The following is a 13,136-nucleotide window of genomic DNA, read 5'->3' as shown; positions in this document are numbered from 1 at the left end:
AAAGAAAAAAAAAAAAAAAAAAAAAAAAAAAAAAAAAAAATGACTGTGGAATAACGGGCAATGAATAAAGTCAGACAATTCATATCACACAGAAAAAAATATATACATGATAAGAAATTACATGAAAATAAAAATGATTACACCCTGTATCAACAAAATAAAAGAGATAAGTCCTCTCATTCTCTGCTGATGTCAATACTGGTATCTTTCTGGAAGGCAAATGAACAATGTGTAAAGGTTGTGAAAATTTACATGTCACATCCAAAAATTTCCCTTCTAGAATCTATCCTATATAAATAACCACACTGCCCCACAGAATATAAGCACAACCATTCCTTATCTGTACAGCATTATTCATTGACAGGAAAATTTAGCAATAAAGGATAAGACCAATTAAGGAAGCTCCATAAATGGAATAGGCAGCCATTTAAAAAATTATACAGGTCTCTAACTGAAACAATTTTTAATGATATATTGCTAAATTCAAAAAGTAATAAAATAGGAACAATGACTTTAAAAAGTAAAACTTCAGGGCCGGCCCGGTGGCGCACTGCTACAGTGCACCGCTTGGGAGCGCAGTGGCGCTCCCGCTGAGGGTTCGGATCCCACATACAGACCGGTTCCTGCTCACTGGCTAAGCGAGGTGCGGGCGCGACACCGAGGGTTGCGATGCCGTTGCCGGTCCTGGTCCGGTACGGGTGCGACACTGAGGGTTGCAATCCGTTGCCGGACACGAAAAAAGACAAAAAAATAAAAATAAAACTTCATATATGTGAGAACAGTTTTAGAAAAATCACCAAATGTTAACCATGACTATCAATATGGATTCAGATTAGGGGTGGGTTTTTTTCCTACCTGAATTATCTAACCTTCCTACATAGAAAATATAATTATTGTTTAATCTTTTTATTAAATTACTTAAACATCTTGAGTATTTCTTGGCACTCAGAGGCAAAAACAAAACAAAAAAATCCTAATAATAAGGTTTTTTTTCATATCTTTAGTCTACAACTTGTGAATAGTCATGTGTTATTTCCTCTTTAAAATTAGACCTACAGTGTGACTCCAACTAATTTTCTAATTATATAGTTAAAAGACTAACAAAATAAAACAAAACATTAGTTGAGGTTATCTCTGAATAGTAAAATTAGTTAATGGGATTTTCATTTTCTTCTATTTTTGCCATTTTCCAAATTTTTCACAATGGTTATGTACTACTTTTAAAATATGAAAATAATGTTCATTAAAAAATTATATATATATTTGGGCCGGCCCGGTGGCGCACTGGAGAGTGTGCCACTTGGGAGCGCGGCGGCGCTCCTGCCGAGGGTTCAGATCCCATGTGGAGACCGGTTCCTGCTCACTGGCTGAGCGCGGTGCGGGCGCAACACTGAGGGTTGCGATCCCGTTGCCGGTTCCCGGTACGGGCGCGACACCAAGGGTTGCGATCCCATTACCGGTCAGTAAAAAAGACAAAAAAAAGGGGGAAAAAATTATATATATATTTATATTTATATATACACACACAATTATGTTTTTAAATATACAGAAAAAAATAAATAGAAGTAAATACATCAAATTGTTCATAGTGGTTATTTATTGCTGGCAGGGGGTGGTTTTTCTTTCTCTAATTTCTGTGTTTTCCAGCTTTCCTAGAAGAACTGTGTACATTTATAATGGAAAAACTGAACTACATTTTCAAAAATAGAAGGAAACATGAAATTCTAAGTTATCAAAAATGAAAATCACTTTTTTTACATCTTTCAGAAACATAAGTTAAAAGAGGTTTAAATCATCTAGTTTTCTAATATCTATTATATTTAATTGGTTGCAAAAGTAGACTTTTCAAAGAAATGTGTATCACAAATTATGTTTTAGGTTATTAATCTTGACACTTTAAAGTTGATAATAATTGGAGGAAAAAATACTGTATATGGGGGCCGGCCTGGTGGCGCACTGGATAGTGCGCCGCTTGGGAAGCGCGGCGGCGCTCCCGCCTGAGGGTTCGGATCCCACATACAGACCGGTTCCCGCTCACTGGCTGAGCGAGGCACGGGAGCAACACCGAGGGTTGCGATCCCGTTGCCAGTCCCCGGTCCGGTACGGGGGCAACACTGAGGGTTGCAATCCGTTGCCGGACATGGAAAAAGACAAAAGACCCAAAAAAAAAAAAATACTGTATATGGGTAATATATGTGCTTTCATGCATTTTCCGGGGAAAACTGAATATCCTTACTATTTTCTTTTTTTTCCCCCCCTCTATTTTCATAGCAGTTTTAGTTTTACAGAGAAATTGAGCAGGAAGTATAGATAGTTCCTATACCCTCCCCCACCCACATATATATAGTTTCTATTATAAATATGTTCCATTAGTGTATGGATTATGAATCAATATTAATTTAACTTTATATTAGGGTTCCCTCTTTGCATTATACAGTTCTATGGGCTTTACCAAATGCATAATGTCATGTATTTAACCATTATAGTATCATACAGAATAGTTCTGCTGTCCTAAAAATCCTCTGTGCTCCACCCTTGAATATACTTACTATTAAATCAAACCAGCAACATACAAATATTAAAATTTTGGCTACTATCATTCACCTACCTGCAGAATAAAAAAATTACCAAATTATAAAATCCAATATACTGATAGCCCTGAGTGGAATTATTTATGTTTTATACATTAAATAAACACTTACTGAGCACTATTATAAATATTTTCTCTTTAATACCTAAATAAATCTTTGTTTCATACCTAAAATAATAGAAAGGAAAGCACCTTTCCACTATTTTTATATTTTCATATGAATTAATAATGGAAAGATACAATTCAGAATAATAATTCTTCATTCTGGTTATCTCTAAGCCATTAAAACTGAATACATTATATTCTTTCCATATTATCATAAAAACACTTCTTACCTGCCAGTAACAAACTGCAAAAGAAGAACTCTCTCCTCTTGAGTAATGTCTTCGACAACTTCCCAGAACCACTAACAACAATGCAAAAAGAAACTTAGTTCATTTCAGAGCAACTGTGTACTTAATACCAGAGAAATATGCAATACTCATAAAGCATATTTTATTTTATAAAACTCACTTATCAAAAATGATTTCCTACAAAGCTTTCATATGTAATATTCCCACAAGAAGAATTTAGGAAAAAATTTTACTTGTTAATTAATGTAGGTTCTCATCCAGTAGTGCTAAAAAGCTTACAAAATTAAACAGCAAAACTTAACTTCATTCTAAGCTCCAGAGAGATTTTACCTGAATAACTGGATCTTTTCTTTCATAGCCACTTGTGTATTCTGTATTTTTTATCCAATCACTCACATCAATTTCTGGCATGCCAGAAAGCAGTAGCTCCTTTGGGAAGAAGAAAAAATATTTCATTAATCTTCTTTGGGAAAAAAAGTTATTACATTTAAATAGTAAATTTGTCTTAATTAAAAACTAATCCCACGTAGAACTGATTTATTTTTGTGACAGTTTCTGTATGTCATCAATAACAAGCACTACCTAAGAGAGAATCCTTGATAATAATAATCGCAAATATTGTGAGATATGGGGATGTCTCCACACTGGCACAATTTAATTAAAACATAAAAAGAGATAGTAGTTTATATGTTTATATATAAGCATATACAATAATAGTTTATATATGCAACATTTTATGAACATTTTCATGGGTTTATGTTTATTTTTATTTTATGATTCTTTGAAAATTTGTAAAATTTTATAAGGAGACCATATTCTCAACATGAAAAGTGTCAACAAAGACTTGAATAAATACTGGATGAAACAAAGGGAAAGATTGTCAAGAAATCCTTATCCCTAGGAAAAAGGAGGTAATATAATAAAAACAGTTACTATTTTAAAAAAAGGATTTAGGCCTCTTGGGAACTTTATTCTGAAATAATTCAAATCCTTTAAAGTCTACTTTCCACAGAGTGAGAAAAAAATGTGATTTTGCTAGTAAATCTTGATAGGCTACTTTTTTCCAGGAAGGTCATCAAACAAATACACAATTCTCAATCATATAACTAGAAATGAAATTGTTAGAAATGGCGAAGTTTCTACCATTAGATTTTCCAAGGGAAAAGAGACATGAAAAGATTGTCCACATCTCTGAATCAGTCCATACTGCACAGTTGGATATGCTTCCACAGTCAAGGAAGCAATGATTGGCATATACTTACTTACACTAAGCCAGAAGAGCATGGTTTGTTATTACAGAGAGGTAGTTTCAACGTGGTTCAAAATCATGCCTCCTAAGGCAACTACTCATAACATATACCTGACTAGTACAGAGCATGCTCTGAATAAAACTAATATAAGGCAATGTCTGAGAACTCCTAGGGGTTTCTGAGATCTATTCAGTGGGTCTGCAAGGTTCTCCCTTTTCTAACTTAGCTGTGTGAGGTTGGATTTTCCTCATATACTTTAAACAAACAACATATTACAACAGATCACAAGCAGAAGCAGATGAGAACCCAGTTGTCTTCTACTAAGCCAGATATTAAAGAAATTTGCAAAAATGTAAAACAGGACCGGCCCGGTGGCGCACTGGAGAGTGCGCCGCTTGGGAGCACGGCGGCACTCCCGTCAAGGGTTCGGATCCCATGTGGAGACCGGTTCCCGCTCACTGGCTGAGCGTGGTGCAGGCGCAACACCGAGGGTTGCGATCCCGTTGCCGGTCCCCAGTAAGGGCGTGACACCGAGGGTTGCTATCCCGTTACCGGTCAGTAAAAAAGACAAAAAGGAAAAAAAAAAAAAAAGTAAAACAATGCCACTATTCCTACCGTTTTTGTTTTATTCTGCAAAATAAAGTTTTCATTTTTAAAATGTTTTAAGATTTTTGTAAATATATGGTGGACTGTTATTTTAATATGAATTAAAAAAATATTTTACATTTATGTTTTAATTTCAAATACAGTAAATATTCATCGATACAGCCCACATAAACAAAAACTCTTTTGCTGTAAGGGGTCTCAAAACCAAAAAGTTACAGAACTGCTAGTACAGGGTGTGTTTTAGTCCTCCTTGCTACAGTATTATAAAATACTCTTACTGGATGAAGATGTTCTAGTTAGTTTCCATTTACCACCCCCAAATACATTCTCCACTTTCCTTTGCACTGCAGACTGATTCCCTTGCTTGCTGGCTTTGGGTTGAGTTTGGCCACTGGGAAATAAACAGCAGTCTGAAGGAGAGGGTATTCTCTGCTCCCTGTCTGCTTCAGTGCCGTGTCTTTGCAGTAGCCAGGTCTCCTCAACTATGGCTACCACCAGGTGGACCCTCCTCAGCAGTTCAGGTCATCACAGGTCTCTTCAGTCCTAGGGATGATAGAGGCTTTCCAATATTGCCCATCTCTGCATATCTCACCAGAACCTCTTTATTCTTAACACTGCCCACACCTCTGTAATAGTCCCTTCGTTAAAGTTTTCTTATTTGAACCATCTGGGGAAATTCTGTTCCCTGGCAAAACCCTGATACAGATCTGCCAAAAGAGAGTGGGGATGAATTTTTCTTACAATTCATGAGTTTAATCCTTTCCTCTTCTAGGCTGAAGATAGAAGCTTTTAATTATATTAAATATGCTTTCATTGTTAATAATTACAAATAAAAATGACAGACTATATTCTCCCAAGAAATTTGAGGCATTTCATAAATATCATATTATCTGTTATGATTTTTTGTGAAGAAAGATCTTTATTATCGCGTTTAACTAGGCAAAAAAAAAAGTTATTAAATTGACCAAAACCAAATAGATGAAATGGGAATACCCCAACAAAAAGTATATACAACAAAAATATTTTAAGTCCCAATCAACACTTATTTTTTAAAAATATGACAAAATAATTAAATTTGTCTGCTGGAACAGGGTGTAATGTATATAACCCATACTAATGGTCAGAAATTGAGTCATGCCAAGTGTTCACAGCTCTCAGCTTACCTAGTATTCACATGACTCAATGTGTTTATATTCTGGTACCATCATGAATAAATTCATGAGCAGCATGGCACGGAAGGCCAGTCCCTCAGACATTTGGTAGGAACCCCCCTCAACTGCAATAGTATTACAGATGTATTTATGACACTATTGTCACCATTTTTTAATCCAATAATCACCTCTTGACTTGGGACTGCCTTCTATCCACAAAGGATGAATACGCCTCCAGCTGGACACTGGAGCTATTAGATACCTTCCCTGAACTAAAACTCTAGTATCTAACCTGAATCCTTAAACTCAAATGCACATCTAGCTTAGATGTCTGCATCAAATTTTAAAGTTTCCTCTCTCAGTGTGGCATCATCCTTTCCTATGAAAGACACAAAGTCACACAAACGGTTCTAATACCAAGTTCCACTTATTGCACATGCTACCAAGGGGCAGTGTAGCAATACTGAAAGAAACTGGGCTCTAGGGTCAGAGAACACTGGTTCACTGCCTGGCTCCAACACTTACTCTAAGACCATGAGCTGTCTTTGGCCTAGTTTTCTCATCTGTGAAATGGAATAATATTATTTATCTCAGAGGTTTGCTCTGAAGATTTAAAAAGGTGATACATACAAAGCAAGTGGCAAATGCCAAGTGCTTAATAAGTATTGTCAATGTTATCACTGCATAAATTAGATTCCTGCCTACACTGTTGCTTTTCCCAAATAATCCCACCATCTGGATCAGCTCAACTCAGTAATGCCAGAGTTCAAGACAAACTAGGAAACCTGACCTAATTTCTAATATAAGAACCACAATTAGAAACTTCCAACAGCTGATCTAAATGTGAAAGATAAAGGAATAGAGGTTTTAGAAGAAAACATAGGAAAATATCCTCATGACCATGGAATAATAACGAGTTTCTTAAACAAGACACAAAAAGCTCCATTCATTACCAAAAAAATAAAAAGAAAAAAATGGATAAATTGAACTGTGTTAAAGTCAAAAAATTTTATTCATTGAAAGACAACAGATTAGAAGCTATTCACAATACATGTATCTGACAAGACATATGAAGAATATATAAGGAATCTTACAAGTTAGCAACAAAAAACCAGAAAGCAATTAAAAAGCAGACAAATTACTTAAACAGACTCTTCAAAAACAGAGTACACAAATGGCCAATAAACATAAAAGTGCTCAACTTCATTAGTCATCAGGGAAATACAAAGTAAAATCACAAGGAAAGACCACTACTGATCCACCAGAATGGCAAAAATAAAAAAGACAGAAAATATTAAATGCTGGTGAGGATGTGGAACACCCAGAAATCTCACACCTGATGGTGGAAGTATAAACTGACACACCACTTAGTGAAATATATTCACATCACATATCTCAGCAATTCCACTCCAAGGCATATAACCTACAGAATGCATACCTATGTTCTCCTAAAAACATACACTAGAATGTTTGTAGCAGCCCTACTTGAAATAGCCCCAAACTGAAAAGAATCCACTAAATGTTCATCAAGAGTAGAAAAGACAAAAGGAAATTGACACAATGAAATACTACACAGCAATGAAAATGAACAAATTATACTTGCATACAATATGTATGATTCTCACAAACAAAAAGCTGAGCTAAAAAAGCCAGATACGCTCTATTTACACACAGTTCAAAAACAGGCAAACAATCTATGATTTTAGAAGTCAAGGGAATGGTTATCCTTAAGGGGGGGAAGTGACTGGAAGGGGACACATGGGGAGCATGTCAGGTACTAGGATTTCTCTGTGTCTTAATCTGGGTGCTGATTTCATAGGTGTGTCCAGTTTGGTAAAACCTGTCAAGCTAAATAAACATTTATGATGCATGTACTTTTCTGTATGTATAATTTAATTAAAAAGTTTATAAATTTATCAGTACCAGTAAATTGTGAGTCAAAGTTTTCGTCAATTATTTTTGTTGTTGCTATTTGTTTTTTTACATATACATAGGTCCATAGAATCCATAAAACTTCTCAAAGATAATTTAATCTGAGGAATTAAATTATAGGAAAAATCAGATTTAAGTTCAATAACAGTTCATATATACTACTTCCTTTTTAAATGCTAAAAATAATAACTTTTATAGTTACATAAAAACTAGATGAATATACTAAACAGAGCCATTAATCTTACAGCTAAAAGCACAATAAAAAAACCTCGAAACTTAACATTTAATAAAACTATGTCATAATGGACTTCGAAATTAATTAGCAAAATTTTTTAGTACTATACAAATTTTGTTTATGTCCTATGAGTAATAAATTGAAAAAGATATGTGTATGTAAAATTAAAGGTATATATGTGTCTTTATTCATATATTAAACTGAAAGGCATTGGGTAAAACTAATTTTATGAGACAATAAAACCAAAAGATACTTTTCCATTGAACTAAAATTTATTATTTCAAATTATAATTTTTTAAGGAAGGTGCCATACTTTATTCAAAATACTGTGTTTTATTAAGGATTTAAACAACTCAAAGAATTTAAAAATAAATACTACCAAAAATAAAAGAGAAAAAGGAAATGAAGAAAAATTTGCTGACATAATCATATAAAATTAGAAATCCTGTTAGATCATAGTAAAAGAAAGGCAAATTAAAGGAGCAATACAAAATATTCATCAGGGACTAGAGGACAGCGAAGAGAATGGATTCCACATAGGTTTAAAATAGAGAATTATAAAATTACATATATGGTAAAAGAAAAAGCTGAAGATAACACAAATACAAACAGAAAATCTCTCTTAATTCATCTTTTTGGAAGTACAAAAGTATCGACTCAGCTATTAAAAAAATGATATCCTATCATTTGCAGCTATATGGATGGAAGTGGAAACATGCTAAGTGAGGTAAGTCAGGCACAAAAAGACAAATACCACATGACATCACTCGTGTCATCTTAAAAAAAAACAGTTCTCATAGAAGCAATAGAAGTAGAGAGTAGAATAATGGTTTGAGGGGGGTGGGCAGGGATGGTGGGCTAATGGGTACAAAGCTATGCTATCTATCCTAAGTGAATCATTTTGCTGTATATACATATATTGAGACAACATACTGTGCCCCACAAATATATACATATAAATGTTAAAAATAAAAAAGTTTAAAAAAAAATGCTAGTATCAGCATCCTTTACTTCATATGGTCAAATGTAAGATTCAGAAATAATGTGGAATACTGTTTATGGGTAGACTGACCTTCAACATCTTGTAGAAGACATTAGAAATGTATCCCATGTTTGTTTATCACCACCTCACCCCATGTCACATTAAGAAATTGCTAATCTGGTTATTAAGCTTAAGAGAAGTACAACCATAAATCTTATAACAAATCTCCAAAAAGGAACATAAACCATAATGCCTCATTATATATTATTCCATTCATTACAGCACTCCAAAATTATTTCTGAATTATACCAACTGGAGTTCTGTGTGGTTCTGTAACAACAAAAGAACTGATGTTTTTCCTTACCAATTCATATTCATCAAAAAGTTGTATGAGGGAAGGTGGAATGAACATATGGAATCCCTGTAAAAAAGCATTGATCTGAGGCTGAATGGCTCTCGTCATTCGAAGTTCAGTAACAAGCTGGACATACTCCGCCTATCAAAAAAAAAAATTTTGTGATGATTTTTTAAAATTTCACATACTTAAGATAACATTGTTATAATCCCTTCTCATTTAAGAGGTAAAGGTTTAGAATTAATTTGGCACAAATATTCATACATCTTAGCAAACCAGTAAACAACCACTCACTAAGCTATTAAGGCCAAAATCCTTGAAATCAATCACCCATGACTTCTCTCACACCTTGTATCAGTCAGTGATATCAGATCTAACTCTAAAAAGTGATTTCAATCTGACCTTGTCTCACTACCTCCACTTCTAGCACCCTGGTCCAAGCCATCATCATCTCTCATCCGGATGACTGCAACATCTGTTGTCCCGTTTCCATTTTTGCCCCTATACTGCTTCTTTTCCATACCACAGCCAGAGTAATTTTTTAAATGAATAAATACATATACATAGATATACATGTATACATATATATATAATTCAGATCACACAACTCTCCTGTTCAAAACCCTACAATGATTTCTCATGACACTTGTAGGAAAATCCAAATTCTTTTCCTGGTCTTCAAGGCCCTAAATGATACTACCTCTGCCTTGTCTCTGATCTCATTTCCTTCCACTCTCCCCCTGACTTACTCACTGTATTCCAGTTTCACTGGCCTTCTGGCTATTCTCCAAACACAAGCTTGTTCAGGCCTCCATGTCTTTACACTTCCACAACTCTCTGACTGAAATGTCTCATTAAAATGTGAGCTCTCTGCAGGCAGAGGCTTTGTTTTGTTTACCAATATATATCCCCATCTCCTAAAAAGTGGCTGCCACTTTGTAGGTGTTCAACAAATATGTGATGAATGAATGCATACATTATCATATTCACGTAACACATACTTAGAACTTGACAAAATGGCTCATTTCAGCATAGCCAATTCAATTCCAAGTTAAGGTGAGCTATTTTCACACATTTTATTTTAAAATACATCAACATCATAAAAATACTATTACTTAAAATTTAACTAGAAATACAAAAATTTTGGCTCAGACCAGAATAAATTTCATGTGTGTGCGTGCGTGTGTGTGTAAACTCTATCAGATGTTACCATTTATATATGTTTAAACTAATTCTAAGTGAACCTTTGTGAGTTGAAAGCAATATGCTATACATAATTCTCATCTACCAGGAATGAATGCTCTAAACAGAGGAGAGAAGGCCTGTTTAACCCCCTTCCTTTATTCTTTTTTGGTACTAACTTGATGCTCTCTGTTCAAAACAAAAAAACAAAAAAATAGGCACTGAGCCATCAAGTTATACTATAAATGACTGTTGGCTATAAATTCCCCATGCCTCTCAGAGCTAGAGAAGTGTCACAGTGAATTCCTCACAGCTCTCCTTAAGTCCCACGTGGTTCCTTGTACAATCTGGCACAAGGAAAACTGCCAATTCTGCTATTCAATGTACCCTCACCCCCAAATCCCACTTCCTACCCACCAAAGTGGAAAGGTTTTTTTCCACTGTATATGAATGAGTTACTACAAGTTACATACAGGTAGTTACTATAGAGAGGAAGACAGAAATGTGTACCAATCAAACAAAAGCATACAGTAAATTTCCACCCTGATCAATAATATAGATAACACACTTCCCAGTAATGACCAGCAGTGATTTCAGCATTAGCACATGATTATCTTTTAGTTTATGTCTGCTCTAACTAAAACTGTCTACTGGATGTACAAAACTTTTCCTGCCTATTCATCCAATAATTATATACCTATATGTTTAAGGTACTTACATATATATAATTATATATAATATATATAATAATATACAGTATCATATATATTAGATACTGTCTTCCTTATTAAACAAGAATGACTTTTTCCCAAGAGGTTTTGGGTTTATAGTCTTAAAGTACTAATAAGCATTGCTCAAGACCTTAAATTATAAAGCATGAAAACAAAAAATGTGCGAATTATTCAAATGAACTTTACCTATTTTAATTGCATTCCCTGTCTATCAGAATAGTACACATTCTCTTTTTTTAATCAATTACTATTTCCCTAGAGACTCCATTTTTTAAAATTAATTTTTATAAGTATACTAATCTTTCCCCACACACTCCCTTCTACTCTTTCTAATTTTAATTATCTTCCACATTTATTTCAGTAACCTAATCCATAGTTATTAGATATATCGATTTGTGAAAATCAGCTCCTTCACATCCCAGTCTTCACACTAATTAATTTAAGTGTGGATGGCTCTTGGTCTAAATTATTTTTCAGTATAATAATAAAACCATAGCCAACACAAACCTTTCTCAGTTGTTCAAGTAAGATAAGTTTTCCAGATAGTTGAAAGATAATTGTGTTTAATAGAAAAATCTAAATCTTGAACTGCTTCTAAAATGTTTCCCTACTCCCTTAAACAGTACACCTTCAAACAGAATAATGCCAATTAACATTTTCATGACAATACAATTATTACTATGAACACCCACTATTACTACATACTAGCATTTCAATGGTTCACGTTGTACAGAAATATACTGCCTACATTTCCATTACACTGGCATAAAGATTGCACAATTAAACATTAAATAAAAATCAAGTCTATGGGCCGGCCCAGTGGCGCTGGAGAGTGCGCCACTTGGGAGCACGGCAGCGCTCCCGCCGAGGGTTTGGATCCCATGTGGAGACCAGTTCCCGCTCACTGGCTGAGCGCAGTGCGGATGCAACACCGAGGGTTGCAATCCCATTGCCGGTCCCCAGTACGGGCGCGACACCAAGGGTTGCAATCCTGTTACCGGTCAGTAAAAAAAGACAAAAAGGAAAAAAAAAAATCAAGTCTAAAGTCTTGCTTTGTTTGATGGTATTACAAGAGCAAATATATACTCACCACAAACAAGGGTAAGTATGTGAGGTGATAAATAGGTTAATTAGCTTGATTTAACTAACCCACAATGTACTCATAGTCATGACATCAGTTTGTAGCCCAAAAAGGTATAGAACTATAATTTGTCAATTTACAATTAAAAAAACAAACAAAAAAAAATTTTAAGCTGATATAAGTTGAGGGTAGGGGATATTTTATCCCCAACAGATGGCTTATCCTAGGAAAGTCTTATCTGTTCCCACTTGAGTTTTGTTGTCAATTCTCTGAGGACATACAATACTAGACACAATAGAATTAAATTAGGAAATTAACCACATTAAAGAAAAATAAAAACACTAAGGAGATTCACTTTCAGACATTATGTTCCAGTTAAATTTCATGCCTAATTGTGGAAACATTTTGCTTCCATAATCTCCTAATCTTCTGAATCTGTGGCATAACATCACTCCTCAGAGATCTTTAAAATTTTAACTTCTTTTCAGGCTTTCAACCTAAGTTACGTCTTTTTACGAGGGGGCACTGGGGATGTTGAAAATTGACACATTTTTTGAGGCTATTTTCCTTCTTGAAAACCTTTTTCCACTATTTCTAGATATCTCAATAAACAATATTTATTTGAATAATAAACAACTTTTTAACAGTCAGTAAAAACAAAATGTTGTTCCCCCCCCCCCCCCCCCCC

The 13,136-nt window shown here is 34.6% G+C and overlaps 1 protein-coding gene across 2 annotated transcripts in view; it reads right to left on the bottom strand.

Annotated features, from left to right (window-relative positions):
• HACE1 (HECT domain and ankyrin repeat containing E3 ubiquitin protein ligase 1) overlaps positions 1-13,136 on the bottom strand; it is a 108,481-nt gene that overhangs the window by 11,439 nt on the left and 83,906 nt on the right. Inside the window, exons 20-22 of one of the 2 annotated variants that reach the window (XM_008569397.1) lie at positions 9,464-9,595; positions 3,274-3,372; positions 2,926-2,996 (exon numbers count right to left, since the gene is read on the bottom strand). In XM_008569397.1, the coding sequence (XP_008567619.1) occupies positions 2,926-2,996; positions 3,274-3,372; positions 9,464-9,595 (302 nt within the window). Of the gene's footprint in view, positions 1-2,925; positions 2,997-3,273; positions 3,373-5,145; positions 5,343-9,463; positions 9,596-13,136 lie in introns of those variants that run through there. The other variant, XM_008569398.1, reaches the window with a different exon arrangement.

Source organism: Galeopterus variegatus, unplaced genomic scaffold (genome assembly GCF_000696425.1).
Source record: "Galeopterus variegatus unplaced genomic scaffold, G_variegatus-3.0.2 Scaffold491, whole genome shotgun sequence".
Classification (NCBI taxonomy): domain Eukaryota; kingdom Metazoa; phylum Chordata; class Mammalia; order Dermoptera; family Cynocephalidae; genus Galeopterus; species Galeopterus variegatus.
This window is presented reverse-complemented; position numbering and strand designations above follow the sequence as displayed.